The 22,425-nt window shown below is 36.3% G+C and overlaps 1 protein-coding gene and 2 pseudogenes across 1 annotated transcript in view; all 3 read left to right on the top strand.

The window, feature by feature from the left end:
- Positions 1–11,660, top strand: part of LOC136276960 (putative uncharacterized protein DDB_G0271982) — a 13,319-nt pseudogene extending 1,659 nt beyond the window's left edge.
- LOC131796160 (glutamine--tRNA ligase-like) overlaps positions 1–18,063 on the top strand; it is a 19,443-nt gene extending 1,380 nt beyond the window's left edge. Inside the window, exons 2-13 of the mRNA XM_066174354.1 lie at positions 8,314–8,426; positions 9,933–10,083; positions 11,086–11,195; positions 11,622–11,696; positions 11,994–12,058; positions 12,485–12,541; positions 13,481–13,616; positions 14,176–14,261; positions 14,891–14,990; positions 15,882–15,959; positions 16,071–16,179; positions 17,703–18,063. Of these exons, the coding sequence (XP_066030451.1) occupies positions 11,693–11,696; positions 11,994–12,058; positions 12,485–12,541; positions 13,481–13,616; positions 14,176–14,261; positions 14,891–14,990; positions 15,882–15,946 (513 nt within the window). The 5' untranslated portion in view covers positions 8,314–8,426; positions 9,933–10,083; positions 11,086–11,195; positions 11,622–11,692 and the 3' untranslated portion in view covers positions 15,947–15,959; positions 16,071–16,179; positions 17,703–18,063. The remainder of the gene's footprint in view (positions 1–8,313; positions 8,427–9,932; positions 10,084–11,085; positions 11,196–11,621; positions 11,697–11,993; positions 12,059–12,484; positions 12,542–13,480; positions 13,617–14,175; positions 14,262–14,890; positions 14,991–15,881; positions 15,960–16,070; positions 16,180–17,702) is intronic.
- A 1,942-nt stretch (positions 18,064–20,005) lies between these two features.
- LOC136276959 (uncharacterized) lies at positions 20,006–21,256 on the top strand (annotated as a pseudogene).
- The last annotated feature ends 1,169 nt before the right edge of the window (positions 21,257–22,425 follow it).

Raw genomic sequence — 22,425 nt, 5'->3', positions numbered from 1 at the left:
GGACCTTTAGTGCAGGTCGCACCACATTGAAACTTAGGAGTTATTATTGACTCTCTGTGCAGTCATATTTCATGTAAGTTATTTACCGGAACATTTTTTATCCTGAATTTCTGTTAATATCACATGCTCAGTAAGAAAATTACTTAACCAGTCTCTTAAGTGCATGCTAAGATAAAATTTTGGTTAAACTGCAGAACACCCTGCCACCCATGGCATTACATGACATCAAATACGAATAGAATAAACCATTATTAGCCAGTAGTGAAAATAGGACTCTTTTGTTGCCATTAGAAAATCAAACACTGCTGTTGTCTGGAAATTCAATTTGATGGCCTCTTTAAATGAAATTATACTTTCATGTTTACATAGCTAAATCAATAAAAGTCACAAACATCTAATGCCTAACCTGAAACTGTGGTTTGTCGTTAACATGGTGCTAAATGTCTATTGTGATTGATTCCAAACTTTGGGGAGTAATCCATTGAAACTCAGTTACAAAGTGGTTTTGCTTTTATTAAAATATGAATAGGAGCCTAGTGCTTTAATGTTAACTGAAATGTGATTAGTGTTATGTTTTCCAAGTTATGGCCAGAATTATTCAGACCTTAACATTTCATGAATTCCTTCAAGCTTGGCAGTCTTCTAGATTCTCTTCATAATGATTCAGATAAGCATTGGTATCTATACGTGGTAGCAAAACATGTGTATTAGGCCTTTATTTGGTAGACTACAACTCTTTTTCAGTTAGTTGTTTGGTTTGGTGAATTCATCACAATACTGATATACATGAAAAATTACACTTTTTTGATTGGCTGAAAATAGCTAGGTGCCTTTTTCATTTATCATTAGTGAAAAAGTAATAACTCATGTACAAAATAATATAAACTAGGCTCAACAACAATAGATCACATTAGAAACCAATCAGATTTATACAAAGTAGGTTGTTCTGATTGCAGTAGCTGACAAAAATAAACAAAAACTTGGATACTTTTATGTATATTGATAAACAATAACAAAATTGCATTCCTGAGTAAGAATTCAGCTGAAGGACAAATTTTGATGGCACACACTTCATTTAGTCAATATTGTCAAATTTATCTGCCATCAGTTTGTTGATTTCCTGTGAATGTGTATCTTTCATGTATACATTATGAATAATTAATAACATGATTTCTCATATGATAAGCACTTGTAAATTTTTCAAATACTTTAAACTGCACTCATGCTATGAGCTCAACATTTGTTGTTTGTGAAAAATTTACCTCTGCCTATTTAGAATACCAAAGTACACTTTAAATAACTTAGCTTAGACTTTGTTGAATTTTTATAAAGACAGTTCAATGGAACTGACACCTGTTACGTTTATAGTTAAAAGTTAGAGCTTCTTGATGTGGATTAGATAACCATCAGGTATCCTCAGAGACCCAGGGTTCTAATCACATCTGTAGACGCCTTAAAAGCACAGTCTTAACAGATCGGTTCCAAACTGTCACAGTCATTCTGAATTTTGATTGGTACCAGAAGTTCAATCTTGTTCTGGCAAATGAGAGTGAAGCAGGACTCACAAGTCCTCTTTTGTGCTCTAACACAAAGTGATACATGAAGTTCAGTTGCTTACCATGTTTGTTTTGGACCTTTTTGTATGGTAGATTAGCACTTTGCATGATGATGTGAAGTTGATCATTTGCATGATGACGTCAAGTTCACCTATTCATTTCTCCACATAACTTGAATTTGGTAGACTCACTGGCATGAAATTAAAATTTCAATAATAGAAAAACTTGAAAGCTTCTGGTAGTTTAAATCATATGATACCATCATGCACTTGCCTGTTCATTGAACTCTGCTGTGTTTAAGTTATGTCTCTGATTACTGTCCCTGAAATCTGTTATGGTGACACTCTATCTCTAATGAACTTTCTGTTAAATAAAACCTCCAGGTCAAATTGTAAATCTTATTGGGTTAAAAATTATTAGCAACGTTAATGTAATGTTACTGCAGAGTACTTAACTCAACATATGATTTATTAAAATATTGCTTGTGTTCTGATCTTGTAATGCGCTTATCTTTTTTCCCTAGACTCTTCCATTCCCAAACTCATATCTACCTACCTGAACTAAATTTTTTTGTGTTCTTTATTGAAAATACAGTCCCACAATACCTAAATACAATAATTATAGAAAACGTTTTGCTCTCAACCAACTGAAAGTTTAACTTTATGCCCTAATGGACTAAAGAAACCTACACTCAGCATTGTGTTACTTTACATGTAGGTATTGTCCAACATTAGTCATACATTCAAACCAAATCAAGCTCCCAATGACTTCTAGTGTAGATTACATCATTTCCCGAATGTCCTTGCCCTTCTCCAAAGTTTTTTTCTTCTGTACTGGTACACAAAATGTCAAAAATATTTATATGAAATTCTTCCCTAGAGTACATTTCACATCACTTGCCTTGGAAAAGACAATCAGCCTACAAACTTCAGAAGTAAGTTCCACTTCGTTACGTAAACATAATCATGACTGAATCTATCAGACCACCATGGGAGATTATGCTGATGTTTTTTCAGTTCCTTAAATCCTCAGGTTACATGTGCAACTTTTGTTGTCAAAATGAGACCTCCATAACAAAGTTTGGCCGATAACTCTCATCTTCAGAATAAACATTTCAGGATTTTTGTATGCTAGTTATCTTGTGTTATTGATGAACAGGATCAATATTGAAAACTATCTAATGGTAATCAGATATTAGCTCTTCTAATAGAAACCCAATGAGACACCGGACACAAAAAAGCAGCTCAATTTCGTAAGCTACACATGTACGCATTGCGGACCTATTTTATGTTTAGGTGGGACCCGCGAGCGAGCAGCAAACCTGTGCTCTGATCGGCTACCCAAGAGTGCAAAATGTGTTTTGTTTTGATTCCCACTTTGATACCCCACAAAAGGAAAAAAAGAAATGCTTGTAGCTTGTTGAATACCTCGTTTAATGTTGTAACCAAAAAGTATATTCTTGTCACAAGAATAAAAGCTTTTCAAGTATTTTTGTCTAAAATAGAGGTCACATATTCGTCCTAAATGACAACAAAACAAACAAAGCAAAAATCACAACGAAACTAGCAGATTCATTTGGTAATTCCATGGTGCACAAAAAAATTTTGTTCTCATGTAATATATCCTTTGATCCTTTGCTGACGAAGCCTTCGTCTCGGTCCTTAAAATGCAATGGGGAAATTGGCCGATGTACAGCCTTCTTAAGCTCACACTTGTTCAGTAACACACACGTATCAAGGAAGTAGATAACCGCGCGTTGATACGAATTTTACCATCGAGTGTTCATGACATCTTTTGCACCTTCAAAGAGATAATTCAATTCAAGCAGATAAATTCGTATCCTCAAGCGGACATGTATCATCCTTTTTATTCAAAGTTATCGATTGTAAATTTGAATGAAATACAATTTTTATATAAGAGCATCGAAAACAGAGATCCGCTACATCGAAACTCAGCTCGCCGGAAAACAATTCAATCTCGGACATTGAAATACAACAATTCCTTATTACAAGAAAAATTGAATTCAGCTTCAGATAAAAAAAAACTGAAAAAAGTTTTAAAAAAAACCTTCATGGGAAGTAAAACTGTCATGTTAATAAATTCGGTTCTAATAACGACCTTGATACCTTTAAATGTGAAGATATAAATGGTACATTTACAGCGTGCGGTGGAGATGTCACGTTTTGAAAACTGAAAAAATTGTAATATTTCAGACAACCATATTACCGTTGTTATATTACCATATATCGCGAATGTTACGATATCAAAAGAAACGAAGGGATTGTGTATTTTTTTTTCAACCTCGAGCTTCGTTTGTTTTCGATAGATAATTGCTGGTTTTGACTTTGACGAGAACTATAATTATATACATCACGTTATCTAGCTTTGTCACATACTCATCACGCGCCTCTACCGCATAATGATCACGCACATTTAAATCTTTAACTCCCGTGATCTAATTGTTAATTCTCCCTTCTAGCGGCTACATGTTTCCTTTCATAGGAGATACGGAAATTTGGTGTTAGTTCAAAGAGAACAAATTCTACCAGATAAAACTTTGAGTATTTTCATTACCTGTTTGCTGGATAACGTATTGATATTACAGGGATAAGTTGCAAGTTATTTCATCTCTAGGAGTTAGAGGGTTTAGGAAATTGCATCGCGTGCAGTCTATTTAACCACGAGTCAAATGAGCGAAACCAATGAAATTTATAAGTGTATGTAAATGAGATATTTTCACGTCTGACAACAATAACCTGAGAAAATTCGACTGAAATTAAACTTAATTGTTGTCAGCTGCACGAAAATTAAGATTACGATCTTTCATTATAAATGACATGAGCTCTAAACAGCTCTAATCAGTTGCAGAATGAAAATTGGTTTGTACCTGTTAAACCGTCATCCTCTGAATCCCTGTATTCTTCAAATGATGTCATTTGTTAATTCTACATGCCTGAAAATATCAAAAATAACATTTTGCTTTACAACAATTTCGATGAAAAAATGAACAAGGTTACATATTCACGAGTTTAAAAGATCTAACCTCGTCTAATACCCAGTTTCGTGATCACAATTGCTATTCTTCTCTAAGAAAGTTATTGTGCTTGTTTTTTTGTTTGTTTGTTTTATTCTCTCTATGATTATTACTTGTTTACATGTTTCTGCATGAAGATTAATTTATCTCGTAATTTAAATTTAGTTATTTCCGTTTTGGTGCAAAACACTCTCAATCCGCAAAATTCCTTTTCTCCTCAGAGCAGGCCATTTTACAGTCTGTCATAACTGAATCGATAAGGATGAATTCACACCGTGAATTATATTGTACCAATGCAATTTCTCTTTAAGTGATCTAGTCGATATATCCCTCGATCAATATGATACACATTTATTTTTGGTTACTTCCCATTAGCGTTACAGTTCTCTCAAATTTTCATTTTCCGCTTTCACCGTGACAACTTCATAAAGTTTCTAAAAATAATAGCGGTAAACTTTTTTCTTGTAAATAATTCCCGCCAACTCTGCACGAAATATTTTTGCAGTCAAAAGCGTAAGTGTCCAGTGAAATTCAGTGGCGCTCTAGATCTCATCCCGATACAACTAGTTTTGGAATAATAAAATCTGTTCCTTTCTAATATGAAAACGATGCTGATTCACAAAATCCAGATGGGTTTGTCAGTATGTAGTCGATTTCCGAACAAGATTAAATGGGCATCCATGTGTCAGTTGCTTTCATTCACTCTCTTTCTTTTACATGTAAAAAAATTTAGTGTTACATCGAGATACTTTGCTTTTACTGATAACTTTTTCTGTTCTCAAAGATCACTCCCTTTTTGCTGCATTGATATCTACTTGTACTTTGTAATAACAAATTGCACATATTCATCACCGGAGGAGATACAAAGCTAAAGAAATCACATCGATAATATGTATCCTTAATGTTTATTTTTTTTTCAAATTTTCCCGTCTTTCGATTATAATATGCTACATATCTCTTCATTATCTTTCCTCACCTGAAGACTACTTGCAATAAATTCAACTCCAATAAAGTTCTTTCCCAAGAAAATAATTGACTTCTCGCTTTATCTAGAGAAAAGCATATTCAAATCGTTACGCGTCTTGTAAAGAATTAAAGCGAATACCATAGGTACTCTTCTTAGAGAAATATCTGAGGAAGAAGTTATTCCAGAATTTTTATAAATCTATGCAGTCCATGCATCTTTGTGTACAGAAACCCTCACTGTATCTTGCAGGAATTTTATGAATAAATTGTTACTGAACCAGTTGTCGTTAATTTGGAAGAGAAATCTGAGGCCCTAGCTCTCTTTCTCTTTGAGCTTCAGAATTGTCTGCAGAGTTTGGATGCATTAAGCGAGGCCATAAATAATTGTATGATAGTTCATACAGACAAGTGACACACATGATACTGAAATCAGAAATACCGCAGCTTCAAAGATCCCTCATGGGAAGATAAATAAGCTACCTCAAGGTCTGGTATGTTTATCAACATGTCAGCATTAATATTGATATTTAATCTGTCGTTTAACTTGATCTGACGGATAGGGTCTTTTTTTTCGGTCGTCGGTTAGAAATGATTTTTTTCCTTTGTCACGAAGGAGCTTGAAATTTCCTTTCTTTCACTATGTGTTATTTAGACATGACACTTTCGACATCGATGATCTCAGCAGTACGCAGGATGATCCTTTATGTATCCACTGTATGTCATGGCTCACTGACGAGAAATCTCAGGCTATGTGGGTGAACTTCAGATCGCAAAATCCGATGGCCTTGAGAGGAAAGTTAATGTTTTCCTTCCAACCCCCCGCGTTCGTGACGAGTGAATAAGATCGATATTTCTTTCATTCGTTTGTCTCATGTTTCAAATTATTTCTATTTGTACCTTTAGGTATCTTTTGTCAATACCCGTTATCTCATTCACTGCATTAGGTCGCTATTAACTTATTCTGTCCTCACCTTAACTCCTGTGAAAATGTGATTTGCCCCACAAGTGTGTAACAAAACGGTGCACTTGGTAACACCAGCACTATTGAAGAAGCTGAATATGAGCTCATCGAACTCGAAACAGAAAATCGTGTATCATTGTTTATTTCGTGATCCGTGATTCTATTTTGTAGCTACGCTGTTTCACTATTTATACGCCAGATGAGACTGGGCCTCAGACAACATCTTTTAGGTTTTCATTAATCAGGAGTATAGCGCAATGACATAAACATTATCTTTTTAATTTTTTCGCTGATGTGATAATCGTTAAACCGCCGCCTGTTTAGGTTGTAGAACTGCGGACTACCATGCGGGACGCCGATTGTTCAGGCCCCTAACCGGACCAACACTCAGGATCTTTAAAGGACCGAGGAGAATGAGCTACCTTTGCTATGACATCTGTAAATGGTTAGACGCTCTAGTTTTCTTGGAACAGGACGATAAACTGCAGGCCCCATCTCCTGGATTTTCTCTGTACTGGTTAACAGGGAACGTTAAAGAATCCTCGCACTTTTCGCAAAAAGTAGGGAACGCTGCTCCCGGTGTTGTGGTGTGGCCTTGTTTCCAAAAATTAGAAAAACTGGAGGCACCTGCTAAATTTCTTTTAAAAAAGTTGTGAACTGCTCAATGCAGTCTTGATAAAGTTCTCTCCAAAGGGTTGTTATTCACATCACAGAATATCAATATCATTGTTATTATCCTTATCGTTGTTGAAAATCCAGTCCTTTCAGTGATACTCAACGATGACTCCATAAGTCAGATCTAGATTTATCAAAGGAATGTATTGAGGCCAAAATCACTCGTACTTGTCCAACACACAATCTTTAATATTCTTCAACAAACAAAATAAACTTAAAAATTGAAGCGAAGTTAACAATTGGAGCGAAATGAAGATTTCAAGCGGTTGCTAAAATACAAGACTCACTTAGACGATTCCTCTTTCCCAAGGAGAAATATGATTATGTTTTTTTTTAAACTCTTTTGTTACTATTATACTTCGGCAAATTAAAAAAAAACATATTTAATTAATCAAATGAAAGTGAAAAACGATTCGATAGACACCTGTGAAAAGCACTTTGGGTTGATGGCTTGGGTTGATGGCTTTTACGGATAACGGTTAAAATTTTGGCCATTTTACGGCTTACGCGTAATATCTTTGAATTTCTGACAAGGGAACTCTTTTTTTGCGGTAAACTTTTTTAACGACTATTGGGTAAAATTTACCATTACCATTATTTTTTAAAATAATTTTTCACCTGTAACTCGTATAATTTTAGAAATATATTTGTGGTTATTATATGTAATTTTCAATCTCTACGACAGTATTGTTTGTTTCAACTCCAGGGCTCTTCTAGATACCAGACGCGAGGCTGAATGGGCTACTCTGGAGCGGCAAAGTTCATCATTCTACTGATGTATTTATCTATGTACCTGATTTTTCCTTAAAATATCACCCCTAAATCACGCATGAAGGTCACAGCAATAAAGGAAATGATCACAAAACTAAAGAAGCTCTTGATTGGTACACAACTTCTTCTTGTCAACACCTTAGCAAGTCCACCTTAGGAAACGTACTGTGACACCGCCAAAATAAATGTAGATCCAATAAACCAAGCCAGTCTCGACCTAGTCTTCTTGAACGAGCTTGCGCGGCTACAAAGGTATAGTCTATTCCATGCATGTGGCTGTTTCCTCGTAAAATAAGGTTTCGTTCTTTTGCTTCCGCGCTTTGGGAGAATTTTTCTCCTGTTATTGTTAGTCGATCGGTGATGGACAAGGCTGGACTTTTCCATTGGTTTAAGCGAGCAGAAAGCTCAGGAAACACTGAAGAATGATGCGCTTTCGAAGCGACTGGAATCCATCATAACTTTGGTGAGTAAAAGTTGTGGTTTTCATTCGATATATTTTAATAGCCTGTGATTTTTGTGGAGTATTAACTGATCATGGATGCACTTGCTTGAAATAATGTTTGTATATTTTTAGTGATTTCGATAAATTGGCTGAGAATGTTTGTTAAAGGTGCTACTGCAATCCCTCTATCCTATATCAGCTCGATCAGTTCTTCATAGGCTGATGCAGTAACTGGTCCTTACATGTAGTGGTAACATATATTAGTGGGCAACATAAAGTCTTTAGTTTTCCTCTTTCTGACGATTCTTGCAATAATTGGAAATTTTGCTTATTTGTAGTAAAATTAAAATGCACTACTAGAATGAAGATTTGTTATGTAAATGAGCATATATTGGTTTTGAACAGTACATTGGTAATATATTGAGTACAAATTGAGTGAGTGAGAGGACTGGACGAGAATGTACAAGGTTTGTATGTCATGACACAAAGCTAAATATTCGTTGTCCAACTGGACCTAACTCAGTCACTGAGGGCTGATTATTTAAACAAAGTTAAGCTGTTGTTTAACAAAACCTCGTTGTAAACAATCCTTTGTTTAGCTGAACCTTTTGTCTGAACATTTGTTAGACTTTGTGTAAATATCTGGCTTTATGTTCATGCAATTACACTCTTTTTTATCCTTCTCTACTTGCATCCTGCATGTTCATTTGTAAAGCAGGGCTGGGTTGTTCAATGCTGGGTTAAGATAACCCAGGGTTAGTGTGAAACTTGATTTCAGATCTGAAAGTTTAAAAAGAAATTATAATTTTGGTATAATTTTTTTTGCCTTTTTTGCCTTGGATACTATAAAAAAAAATTGCGAAAATTATCCCAAGAAGGCTATTGATCAAAGGAATAGAGAAACCTTGATTAAAATTTAACTTTGGATTAGTGCTAATTGGCCTTTGAACAACTTGCCTAACTTGTGTTAATGGAGATGAAGTAATCAAGACACAAAATGAAGCACCCAAAATAAGGACAAGCAGGATCAATTTTAAGTTCTACTTTTTTAAGCCCATGGTTACTCTGTAATCTTTTGGCCCTGTAGTTGATCTCCTTTTTCCTTTTTGCCCTTTTCTTAGTTTCTAATGAATTGTGAGGAGATGCTTGTACCTTTGTGAAACAGTCAGTACAACACTAGGCTGAGCCAAATATACGTTAGTGTCCATAGTACAACTGTCCTACACTGTCAGTGTTCTCCAAAGATTTTGAAGTAGTCAGCTAAAATTGTAAAGTAGCCTGCACTTCCAAATTGTGTGCAAATTCAAGCTATGCTCGAAATTTGTCTTACAAAAAAAAGAGAATAATTTTCTGTGGTTTTGTCTAACAAAAATAGCTGGCACTTGATGAGATGTGAGTAGCCGGCAAAAATGCCGACCACTGGTACTTCTGGAGAACACTGCCCTGTAGCATTAGCGATGGCTACTTCTTGTGTTCACTGCCTCTTTATGCTTAGATTGGGCATCACAATTTTTCTGTTTTTAACAGGTGAAAGAAAAATCCACAGACGCGATTGAAAAACCCACTGGTGTTTTGATGTACTCCTTGGCAAGCAGCAATATCAAAGATGAATCGCAGATCAAGTTTGATAGTAACTACATTGCAAACAAGAAGTTGGCATCTGCGATACAACTGACAGGTATAATGTTGCTATCTAGCGAAAGAGAGGGAGGAGAAGCTGGGATTGATCAGGTTTTTTATTATATCTCTGAATTACTATTTGCATCATGATTGGTCAGTTCATTAAGCGTTTTTTTACTATATGGCTAGCTAAATCAAAAAGTGTGTTTAGGTCAAAATCTAATCTAACCCCTCTAATTTAACCCAGAGATGGAAAAAAAAATTTTAAGTTACTAACCTTTTTTTCTTGGTCCATACTGTAAATTAAGTGTAAGTAGTGTAAATATTTTTAAGAAACAACTGAAAACATATCTTTTTAAACAAGCATACTGTTAACTGTGTGAACATTTTTAGACTATCTACTATATAGATTTTTAATCACTTTTTTAATTTATTGTTAAATATAATTTGTTTTCATTTTGTAATCTAACACTCAAATTCCCAGCAGTTTCTTTTGATATTTTTAAAATTTATTGTAAAGTGCATTAGATCATATACTTATAATGAATTTTGCACTATATAACTATTAAATTTATTATTATTATTATTATTATTATTATTGTTATTATTATTATTATTATTACAGAACATGTTTTTTTTGCTGGGATTTTCCCCAATGGAATTTTTTTGACTGGTGCCAAAAAAAATTGGTCATAAGTTACAGTATGGACCTTGAACTTGGTTATTAAGAAGTACTTATTGTTTAGTTGGTGATTAATTTTTTCGAAGGTATTTCAGGGGATTGATAAATTTGATGGTACTGTCTGATTGTCTGAGTAAATTGAGAAGGACTGCAGTTGGTGGAAGTGACTGACATTTTAAAAATCATTGTGGAGGTCATCATCAGAATGGAGACAAGATGAAGACTTCCCCTGGGGTTGTCAAAATATCACGAACTGATATGAACATTAGTACTTCTCCAGACTGCCTTTGTCTGATTGGACAAAATAAATAAATTCTACCCCTGGGTTCAATCAGTTAATTAATATTCATATTATGTGTTACTTTTATTTCATCTTAGCTGCAGTGGATTTTATGAAGGCCAATCCAGTTCTGCCTGTTGATGCGGCTGCCTTTGAAAAAAATTGTGGTATTGGAGTAAACATCACACCTGATCAGATTGAAGACTGTGTAAGTAAGAAATTGAAAGATTTGATTTACTCTTTTAAAGTAGCTCACATCAGTTTCACTTAACTTACTTGAATTGCAAGGTACTGTATATCAGTTGAAAGGGAGAATCACTTACGTGTATTACAACTTAACCCTTTAACCTCTAAGAGTGACTAGCATCTAATTTCTCCTTACAATATCACCCCTGAATCACACAATAATGTCATGAGAATAAGGGAAATGATCATTAACAGAAGAAACTCTTGATTACTAAACAAATTCTCCTTGTCAGCACCTTGAGAAATGTATGATGAGCAGTGTGGAGAATATATCTACTGATGTTAGGGTGTAAAGGGTTAATAATACCATTACTAATACTAAGGATTAAGATAACACTCATTTCAGGGACTTTTTGTTTGATTTTATTTGTCTTTTTTTTTCCGCAAGGTTGAAGAACTTATCAAAAACACAAGGAAGAATTGTTGAAGAAACGCTACAAATTCAATGTTGGAATAATAATGGGTGAGTTTAGAATGAGTTTTTATTATTTCACAGTGTCTAATGAGCCCCTTTCTCCAATGAACCTTCTCAAATGAGTCCTCTCTCTCATAAGGCCTCCCTCCTGTAACTAGTCCCTCCCTAATAAGCCCCTCTCTGACAAGCCCCTCTCAAATAAGCCCCTCTGTAAAAAGGCCCCCTCGAATGTGCCCCTTGTCTGGAAGCCCTGAAAATTAAAAATCCTCTTGTGAGCTTATTTAATGGATATTGTTTGTTTTAGTAAAGATATATGAGCTGTTTTTAATTTGTTTGAAATTTTAGGAAAGGCAAGAGAGAAGTTGAAGTGGGCAGATGGAAAAGCTGTGAAAGCAGAAATTGATATGCAGGTTTGTGGTACAATAGCTTGCCATAAATCAGTCCTACAGTCTGCCTGTCATTCTGTATGTCCATCAGTTGTCACTCCATCCATCCATTTTGCCAGGAACATCAAACTCACGCCAGGTCAAAGGAAGCCCTCACTGCTGACAGGAATAAGTTGCCCTTAGACTGAAGAAAATGTCCTATATTGGGTAGAAGATCCATGATTACTGTCACAAGTAGAGACTAAGTTATGTTAGCTTAACATTTGTTAGAAGAAAGTGAGAGAGAAGCATGCTCCAAAATGTTTGAAAAACAGGAAAATAGTGATGTTTGAATATTATGGACTTATCTTTTGGAAGATTTGATTTTACACAGGTACAACTATTAACATTGAACAATTATAGCTCTTTTGTTGGATGGTACTTATTGTTGGTAATTTGACTTTTTTACGGATCTTAGATTTGCTTGGACCTAAAACTGAAGCAGACATGCAGGCTTTCAAAACAAAGGTGACGTAACCAGAGACTTGTCTTTATGGCACCATATTTTAAATTTTCCTCCTTGATATAACCAAGTGCAGAGAACCAGACAATGAGCGGCATAAGTGATTGATGGAGATGGTTTATAAGTCACTCTGAGGGGTCAAAGGGTTACCCCTTTAACTCCCATGAGTGACCAAGACAGAATCTCTCCTTACAATAACAATACAATATCAAGCAGACAAGCGATGAGAATGAAGAAAAATATCAGTTAAGGGATTATGAGTTGATCCAATACCAAATTCTCCAAACACAAATCACAAGAACTGTACGAGAGATAGTAAGGAGGATTACTAATGAGATCTTGGGAGTTAAAGGGTTGAGGATAATTTACATATAGTTTCCATTTTTAAAACAATATTGTATGATTTGAAGTTTGGTCCTTTTACCCTCTCAGAGTGATTAGCATGTAATTTCTCCTCATAGTATCATCCTTTTACCCTCTCAGAGTGATTAGCATGTAATTTCTCCTCATAGTATCATCCCAGAATCAAACACTAAGGTTATGAGAAAAGAGGAAATGATCACCAACTAAAGATCTGTGCTGGGTTGTTCAAAGCTGGGTTGAGGAAACCCAGGGTTAGTGTGAAATTTGCTTTCAGATCTGAAAGCTGTAAACGAAACTTCAGTACTATTCCTTTTGTCTACAATTTGATGATTGGATGCCCAAATAAGAATAAAGGTAATTATCTGAAAAAGGCTTTTAAAAAAAGTGAATGAAGAAACTCAGATTAAAATTTTACCCTGGGTTAGCACTAATCAGACTTTGAGCAACTGGGCCCCAAAGCTTCTGACTGTTAAACAAATTCTTGTTTAGGAAATGTGTTGGAAACAGTATGGAGAATACGCTTACTGATGTTAGGGTGTTAAGGCGGTTAATGTTATGGACTGTACATGTATTGATCATAGGAGGCCAAGCCCAGCAAAGAGGGAAAACCAGCAAAAGAGTCTCGTCCTGCAGCTGTAGAGGTTTCATTGAATGGTGATACTGGAGATGATGAAACAAGTTCTTTGTTTGGAGAGGCAAGCAAGTTCCACAAACCAGGTGAATATACAGTAGATCAGGATACAGGCCACATTACATGGTTTGTGATCATTTTTAATCTAATCCGTTTTCAGCCATGATACTCTGGCATGTATCTAATAATTCATCGTCATATTTTCCTTTCCTGTCTTATTATATCCCACCAAACTAAAATTTTTCAGTTTTTATAGTTTTGTGGTTGTAGCCAAAATTATTTTACCCTTTGAACTTTTAAAATGACTGGCATTTCTTCTCACAGACAGTATCACCTCCAAGTCACACACTAAGGTCATGACAATGAAGGAAATGATCAGCTCTTGATTGTTAAACAAATTCTCCCCATCAGCACCTTAGGAAAATCATAAGAATAGCTTGGAGAATATGCATACTGATCATGTTCAGGAGTAAAGGGTTGACTCATTTTGGTGTACTGTGGCTCCTTTAGGAATAATTATTTTAAGGCCATGATGCAATAATGTTTATTATAATGGACATGTAAAATACCCTTAATCTCTTGGTAACTTTTTTTTAGTTATGTCTATGTGCTAATTGACTTTCTCTCAACCCTTTGTAAACTAAGGTGGGAACTACCTTACACCTGCCTATGTTGTAACCCCTAAGACAATGACACTGCTAAAGGAACATTTAGAAAGAACTGGAGGAAGAGTAAGTGTCAGATAGTTTTACTGTTCAAGTAATGAAATGATTTGTACAGGATCTCACAGTTTCAATGTTGTGCAATGCACTTACTTTGGGGATGTGTACATGTTATGAACTGTTAACTGAGAACTTGGGTTTGAAAACTGGCTGAGATCATTTTATTTTGTCCTGGGCTAGATTCTTACAATAACTTGTTCCCAGCTCACACTTTATTATTTTTATTCTGATTTACTGTTGGAGATCATTTTTGCTGCAACACAATATGCTTAGAAATGTAAAATCATGAATAAGATGGTGCCATGTGCATTATATAACATGGGGAGTGATACAAGATTAGCTCAAGACATGGTGATTTGGAGGGACATTGTTAAAGCATTACCTGTGCCACTGGGCACAGTGAGATTGAGTGTATGCTGCCAGTTATTGTTGAAATCTGTTGTATTTAACAGACTCCTGGCACTAAATCTCATGTTTATGTTATCATCATTATCATTTCTATCTTAACATTTTAAGATGTAATTGCCATTACAGTCATGATCGTCATTAAAGTCCCCATCCTCATTACCATCATGAATCTCATCACCATTATCAGTATTATTGATATGTATTTATTATTTCCTATTAATTCTCCTCAGGCCCACAATGGTGTTTGCTACTTGAGATATGATGACACAAACCCAGAGAAGAAAGAGGAAAAGTTTTTCACAGGAATTTTGGATTTGGTCAAATGGCTTGGTTAGTAAAATAGTTTTGTTAAGGAAGATTTCCAGGAAAAGCTCTATATTTTCTGTGGACATATCTCTCTTAGTTTTCCTCTTGTCAAGTTTAAGAAGTTTTAACTGTCATTAAAGAATTTCTGAATGTGAATATATGAAAGTCATATATTTGAACTGCGGATAAAGAATTTATGCCCATCGTCAAAAATTAATCCTTTGATTGCTAAGAGGGAGGACATGTAGCAATATATCACACTTTAAGGTCGCAAAAATAAAGGAAATGAACATGAACTAAAGAAGTTTTTGATTGTTAAATATTAAATTCTCCTAGTCAGCATCTTATGAAATGTATAGAGAAAAGTATAGAGAACATGCATACTGATGGCGGCATCTAAAGGGTTGATTCACAAATTTCCAAGTGGATTCATTTGCAATCCCTGTTTGATCATCTCTATCATTAGCCACATTTGATTCTTCGTGGGTTATTGATGCCTTTTACTAACCAAGTTCAAGGTCTGTGCTGTAAGTTACAGATCAAGTTTTTTTTCTGTTGGGTTTTATGGGCCAATGGGAAAGTATGTGGGACATGTACCCTCTTGGAAAAAAACAAGGGTCCATAACTTACAGTAGAAATTAAGAAAACGAGATTAGTAAGATATTTGTTTTATTTATGGATTCAAATAGAGAGGAAAGATTTCAATTCAAACAAACTTTTGAATTTAGCAGGGTGCACCATGAGATACAGCCTACTAAATTGACCAATCATAGTGCACATGCTAACAAATTATTATCTCTTTATTGTTCTCCTTCCTAACTAAACCAAAATTGAATTGTGTGTAGCTTCTCCACCAGACTTTGTCATCACACTTTCATTTGGTTTTTTTTATTTTTTTTTTTATTTTTTTTTTAGGTTTTGAACCATGGAAGATAACCCATGCTTCAGACAATTTGGAAAATTGTATGATTTTGCTGTAGAGCTCATCAAAAGGTAAACATTCGTCACATTGATGTACATCTATAGCAACAAATCTGCTAGTCAGAGTAATGACAAATTTCCTTTTTTTTTTTTTTTTCTCTCATCAACTTTGTGATGATTTAGGGGACAAGCATATGTCTGTCACCAGCAGTATGAAGAAATCAAAGGCCACAATCCCCCACCCAGCCCCTGGCAGGACAGACCAATAGAGCAATCACTGAGGCTGTTTGAGGTTTGCTTGAATGTTGTTTTTCTTAAATAATTTATGTAGGGGTGGCAATGGTAAAATCCTAGACTCCCAAGATGCGAAGACTCCTGTTTAGAAACCTAAGACCCAAACAGTCTCATACAAGTCCCTGTTACATGCGGTTGCTTTACCCAGATTGTTGCGAGTACTGGTAATGAGGAGAAAGTTATGATACCCTCTTCTGTTGTGGTTTTTGCCATATATTGACAAGCACCAGGTTAACCATTTAACTCCCAGAAGTGATCAACATGAAAGTCCTCCTGATAATATCCTTACATTTTCCCGCAAACAGCTAATGAGAATATTTTAACTTATCAGGTAAAAGCTGTTGTCTTGATCTAACAGCAAATTCTCATAACTAATTTACAAGGAAATGTGTTGCAGCTAGAGGGGAGAATTACCAATCAGATCTTGGGAGTTAAAGGGTTTGACCAACAAGCAACCCTTCAGTTACTTTTTACAGCAGAAATGGCCTTCGGTTCTTTTTTTTAAATCTTATCACAAACAAAACACATTTGTCTAGTTTCAGCCGGACGCGAATGAATTACTTTAATAACTGTCAGAAGTTTTTAAAACCGTTAATTATAACAATCGTAAAATAAATACTGTCTGGGCTAAAACTGTCACAATTGATAACAGGTATTGCTGTATATCAGTCTGAGCTGAATCTCTTGTTGTGTTATAAGCGCGCCCTGAACAACCGATCTACCCATGACAAACATGTGTAGACATTTATGACTAGTACTAAGCCTGACAGAATGCAGTCCAATTCGGTCCGTAATTCATCAAGTGATTGACAAAATTATAACAGCACGCATATAACGCGTGTAGTCACACAGGCATGTTGCGTTAAATGGCCAGTTACAAGCATAATGTGAACTTTACAATGTCCCATTGGTGCAGTAATAAATACTGTAGCAAAGTTCTCGAACGTGATTAGTTATCACCACCCCGATTTGAGCTGTAATAGGACAGTGTACAATTACTTTTCAAGCCGACCTTCAAAAAAATGATTGCATTCTGGGTGATAAAGAACAGTTTTAAGCCTTTGACGAGGAGAAAAAGAAACATCCCTACCTATGTAACCTTTTTTTCACCTTGAGTCTGAAGTGCTTAAGTATTCCGTTCTTAACGTTAATATCAGTTTTCAAGTACCGTGTTTTAAGGCATCTATTTGTCGCCAGATCTCCGACAGGGCCTGTATATCGTAGATTTGGCATCGGGACAGGACGCTCTGAAGCTTTGTAATAATGGTTTTAAATGACTTTTCGTTGCCATTCCAAAACAATAGTGAAGGAAAAAAAGACATTTTGTTTCCCTTTTTATTCAAAGCGCGAAAAAAATTTCTTTCTTTTGGTCTATTTTATCTACTGCTATGATTTCTTTGTTGACATGAACTAACTTTTTGAAGGGTAATTAACTTGAAATACTCGACGAAGTCCTTCTAAATCTCGTCCAAACATCTCAAACGCAGCTTATATTGCTGTTCCTCTCTCTTTGTCTTTCAGGTTTAAGTTGGGAGCCCCGTCAACCGCGCATGTCTCAAAAGGCTGTCAACCGCTGGTTCCTGGCCGTGACTCTCCAACGCAACCCATCTCTTGTCCAGTTCCGCCACCAAGGCCGCCATTTCACGGCGTCTGTTGTGACTCGTGGAAGCGTCAACTTTAATATTAATAATAATTAATAATTTATTACTTATATAGCGCAAAATACATGTGGATATGATCTAATGCGCTATACAGTAAGACTAAGCAAAATAAAATATGAAAACGAACTATAAAAGGCTAAGAATATACAATTTGACTAACTAAAAAAAAAAGTATGAAAACGAACTATAAAAGCAATCATGAACATGCCTGTCTAAAGAGATGTGTTTTAAGAAGTGTTTCAAAACAATTAAGATCCTTGACTGCTTTTATATTTGATGGCAATCTGTTCCAAAGTTTAGGAGCAGATGCCATAAATGATCTATCACCTAAAGTTTTCTTAGTTATGGTCCTGGGTGGCAATGATTATAGTTCTGACTGAGATCGTAACATCATACGTCCGAATTGTTGCTTAACGTTAATTAGATCCGTAATGTCTGAGGTGCCAGTCCGTGAGTCCGTGGATAGCCTTGAACGCTAAAATAAGTAATTTAAATTCAATTCTGAAACAGACAGGTAATCAATGCAAGGAAAACAAAGTAGGATTTATATGACAAAAACGAGAAAGGGAACAAACAAGACGGGCAGCATTGTTCTGAATACGTTGCAACTTGTTGAGATGTGCGGCTGGTAGACCATACAGCAAACCATTGCAATAATCAATACATGCGGTGATGAATGCATGCACGAGTGTTTTTGTGGAGTCTTTAGATAAATACTTTCTGATGCGTCTGGTGTTATACAGGTGAAATGACAGCCCATGTTCATGTTTTCATCAAACCACGATCCAAGGTTTTTAACGGCAGTCACAGGACTGATAGTAGCGTCACCAACGACCAACCCCTTGATGTCAACTTTAGCGAGCTGTTGTCTCGTTCCGATTAGTATAAATTCTGTCTTGCTATCATTTACTTTAAGCTTATCTTTAATCATCCAACATCTGATGGCGTTTCATGATGTTAGAAGGTGCACTGTCGTTATGAACATCGAGCATCAATTTACATACAGCTTCATAATATAAGAAGGTAACAGGCAGAATTTTTTCATTTACAAATAAGGGGATTGCATGTTCTTTTCTATCAACGAAGTAGATTAGACGTAATATATACTCGCTTTTGGAGAACAATAATTTTGTGTATATAGTTTTTAGACGCATTACCTCAGGCAACGAGTCCATAAGTAAAATAAAGTAAAATTAAGGAGTTATTAATATTTATGAGTACAGATGATGGAACAAAGTATCTCAGCTCAGCAATCATAGCTATGGTCTTAGTTATTTTTGTGATGACACAGTTAACATGGTTTTTCCAAGAGAGATTTATCTCTTATGTTCCAAACTGACTCTTCTATTTTTTTTCACCATCTAATAATTTACATGGAAAAATTACTCAGTTCTGATTGATTAAGATAAATGCAGTTTTCAGGTAATTCAGTGCAGAAGAGGGTTAATTCAGTGCAAAGAAAGTAACAAATCAGACATTCTGATTGGTCAATAATCAAAGAAACTCACAGATAGCTAATCAAATGCGAGCCTTGGATGTCGCAACAAAATTTGAAAATTTGAAAATTTGCGAGCGAAACAATGGCCGGCGTTTTAAGTGGGTTTTCTTTCGCCACCGCAGCTGAAAAACAGCTCAAACAACGAAAACACTGTAAAAAGCACTACTTTTTGATTGTCAGTTTGGAAAAAGTGGTGTTTAAAGAAGGGAATTGCCGAGGAAATCGAAAATTACGAGCCGACCCAGCTTTACGCTTTGCTCGAGCGATCCAACGCCGAAATTGAAAATAAACATGGTTAAACCTCGAAAACGACGATTCCATTTCATCGAAAGTGATACGGACACAGACTGAACAATTGCTTTAACTTTTTTACAAAAAAAAGCGCTACGGGCTCGTGCAATTTTGTTAGTCTTTAAAAAATTTACTCGTGCTTATTTATTCCAAATTGCACTCGAAATCATGTGATAACCTAATGGCACAGGTGAACTGTCCTAATAGGAGTCAATTCGGGCGCTTCACTGACTGAGCGAAAGGAGACTCGTGACAGGCCGGCTCTGGGGCGTTTAACTAGGACCATGGTGTCAAACTTCCTTCCGCAAAGGATAGTGCGGCAGTATACCTAGTACTACAAAGAGACTGGAATTGAGGCGTTCAGCGAGCGGACGATGCTGCGTGTTCTAAATGAATGCAAGTCCTCGACCAGAAAGTCTCTCCAAGGCCTTGACTATTTCGCAGCAGACGGGGCCCGTGCGTTCGATGGACTAGAAGGCTTGGTTCTTCAAATGGGGGAGCTTGGTCTTTGAAAGGAGTGGCAAGTGCGATACGTGAAATCATTAAAGGTGGCCAAATTCTACCTGAAGGGTGATTTCAAAGTAAGCAACCGAAAGTGTCAAGAGTTCCAAAAAAATTAGATTATGTTTTTCAAGCAGGGTGATCTTATTTCACAAATGGATGGAAGTATAGCACGAAAAAAACCGTTCCGATGACAGATCCACCCTGACCGGGAAATATACGTCGGTTTTTGCTCTTGGTATTCGTTTTTTATCAGTATAAATTATGCTTGTAATAGATTTTATCTACTCTATAGATTTTATCTACTTTATCTAGATTATTGAGGTTATTCGATTTAGATAACATGAAGCATGCATATTGCATATATTTTTTGCCGTTAATGTTGCAGTAACATGGTCATCCATGCTTTGTGTCAAGCTGTGTTTCCTATTTTCCCTCAGGTTCACGTGAGCTCTTCTTTTCCCGTTGCAAGTCATTGCAGTGTATTTGCTCTGAGTGACACCGAAGATTCTGACCTGCGACAGCAATGCAAACACAACCATGACGAGCTCTGTGACCAATGTGGAAGCTTGCATTCGACCCTGAACGATATATCTACTGCGGTCGATGAAGCATCTTTTACCACAGAAGAAGACAAAGACGAAGCTTTGTTTCTCGTTAGCTCTGCTACACTTGCCATCCAGTCATGGAAGTGCCATTTGCTGAGGTCGACCCATCAAGATCAGGCTCGTTTGGACGTCATCGATGCCCTTAATTCTGGAACAGTATTCATTGTAAATGACTGGGCCATGAAGTTCTTGCCTCAGAGATACCGCGAGTCACAGACAGACTGCTTTGGTAAGCGGGGTATTTCTTGGCACATATCTGTAGTGTACAGACGGATAGAGGGTGTGCTACAGTGGCAAGCCTTTATCCATGTGATTCAGTCCTGTACCCAAAGAAGTTCTGCTGTTACCGCGATTATGCAACATGTTCTAGCCACATTGAAGCAAGAGTATCCTGAAATCAACAAGGCCTACTTCAGGCAAGATAAAGCCGGCTGTTACCACTCATTCCGCACGTTAACGACTATTCCAGTCATCGGAATTCCTCACAACCACCCAGATCACCTCAGAGTGCCTTAGTACGCCAGAGAGATCCTGATGAGGCTGATATCCGAGCAGCTCAAGAGGAGAGTAATTTTAGCGAGGCAAAGGAGACTGTCGCGTCAATACAACTTGACCATCCCCTGATCTACGATCAGTACGATCTTAGTGAAATGGCGCTAAATGACTCTTTGAAGATCTTGAAGCTACCCATGTTGCAGCACATGTGTGAAGACCTTGGCCTCGATATACCATCAAAGCCCATGCGTGAAAAGGCCCCGTAATTGGCTTTACTGAAAGAGATTGTCAGCAAATGTACTTGCCAAAAGTCATCGTGATGCTGAATTTCTCTTTAGTTTAGCAGAATAGAAAAGTGAGGAAGAAACGAATTAACGGTGACTCGTTCCTAATCGTCAGTTACTAGTTATCTCATTTTTAAAGCTCGTAGAGTAATTAGAAGTTCTTTCGTTTTGTTCTGTTTTTCGTTTAATCATGCCAATATTGACCCTCACTTTCCTTTTCTGGTCTTCACATCGGTAATGAAGTTTACTCATCTGGTAGCCGACACATGCAAACTGACAGACGTGAGAGTGTTTAACCTATATTTCTCTCCGCTCATTTTGAAATGCGGGATTTCTTTCTATAATTTAACGACATCATTATTTCATTTGCGGTTTCTACGCGGGTATGTTTCAGCACCCCCGACACGTTTCCAATGGCGTTACGTTGCGTGACATTGATAATCACAAGGATAATAAGAACTGTCGCCTTGCATTTAATTACTTTGAAGGTCAAAAGTCGCCTTTCCATGTATTTATACCAACAGAAAACGAGTTCTCAGAGTAAAAGATAAAAAAATATCTAATTTATCAGCTTGGAATCAAGTACTAATCTACCTCGAATGTATCTTGTGCATTACTTGAATGTGAGATGGTGCTAATGTAATATGTACTTCACTTGCAGATTTTTAGCCAAAAAATATTTTGTAGAACCTTTTCAAATATCTTACGGAATAGTTTACTTGTACTTTAAGTTTTCCAAGCTACAAACCGACACAGCGGAGGCCGGATTTAATTTGGAGATTTAACAACTCAATATAATTAAATTACCTTGTTGTTTGTTTACACACTTTGCATCATTTTGCTCGCTCAAGTCACAAACACTTCTGCCATTTTCGAAGGGAAGCAATGCGATTCTGAGCATCATAC

The sequence above is a fragment of the Pocillopora verrucosa genome, chromosome 11, assembly GCF_036669915.1.
Source record: "Pocillopora verrucosa isolate sample1 chromosome 11, ASM3666991v2, whole genome shotgun sequence".
Taxonomy (NCBI): Eukaryota; Metazoa; Cnidaria; class Anthozoa; order Scleractinia; family Pocilloporidae; genus Pocillopora; species Pocillopora verrucosa.
This window is presented reverse-complemented; position numbering and strand designations above follow the sequence as displayed.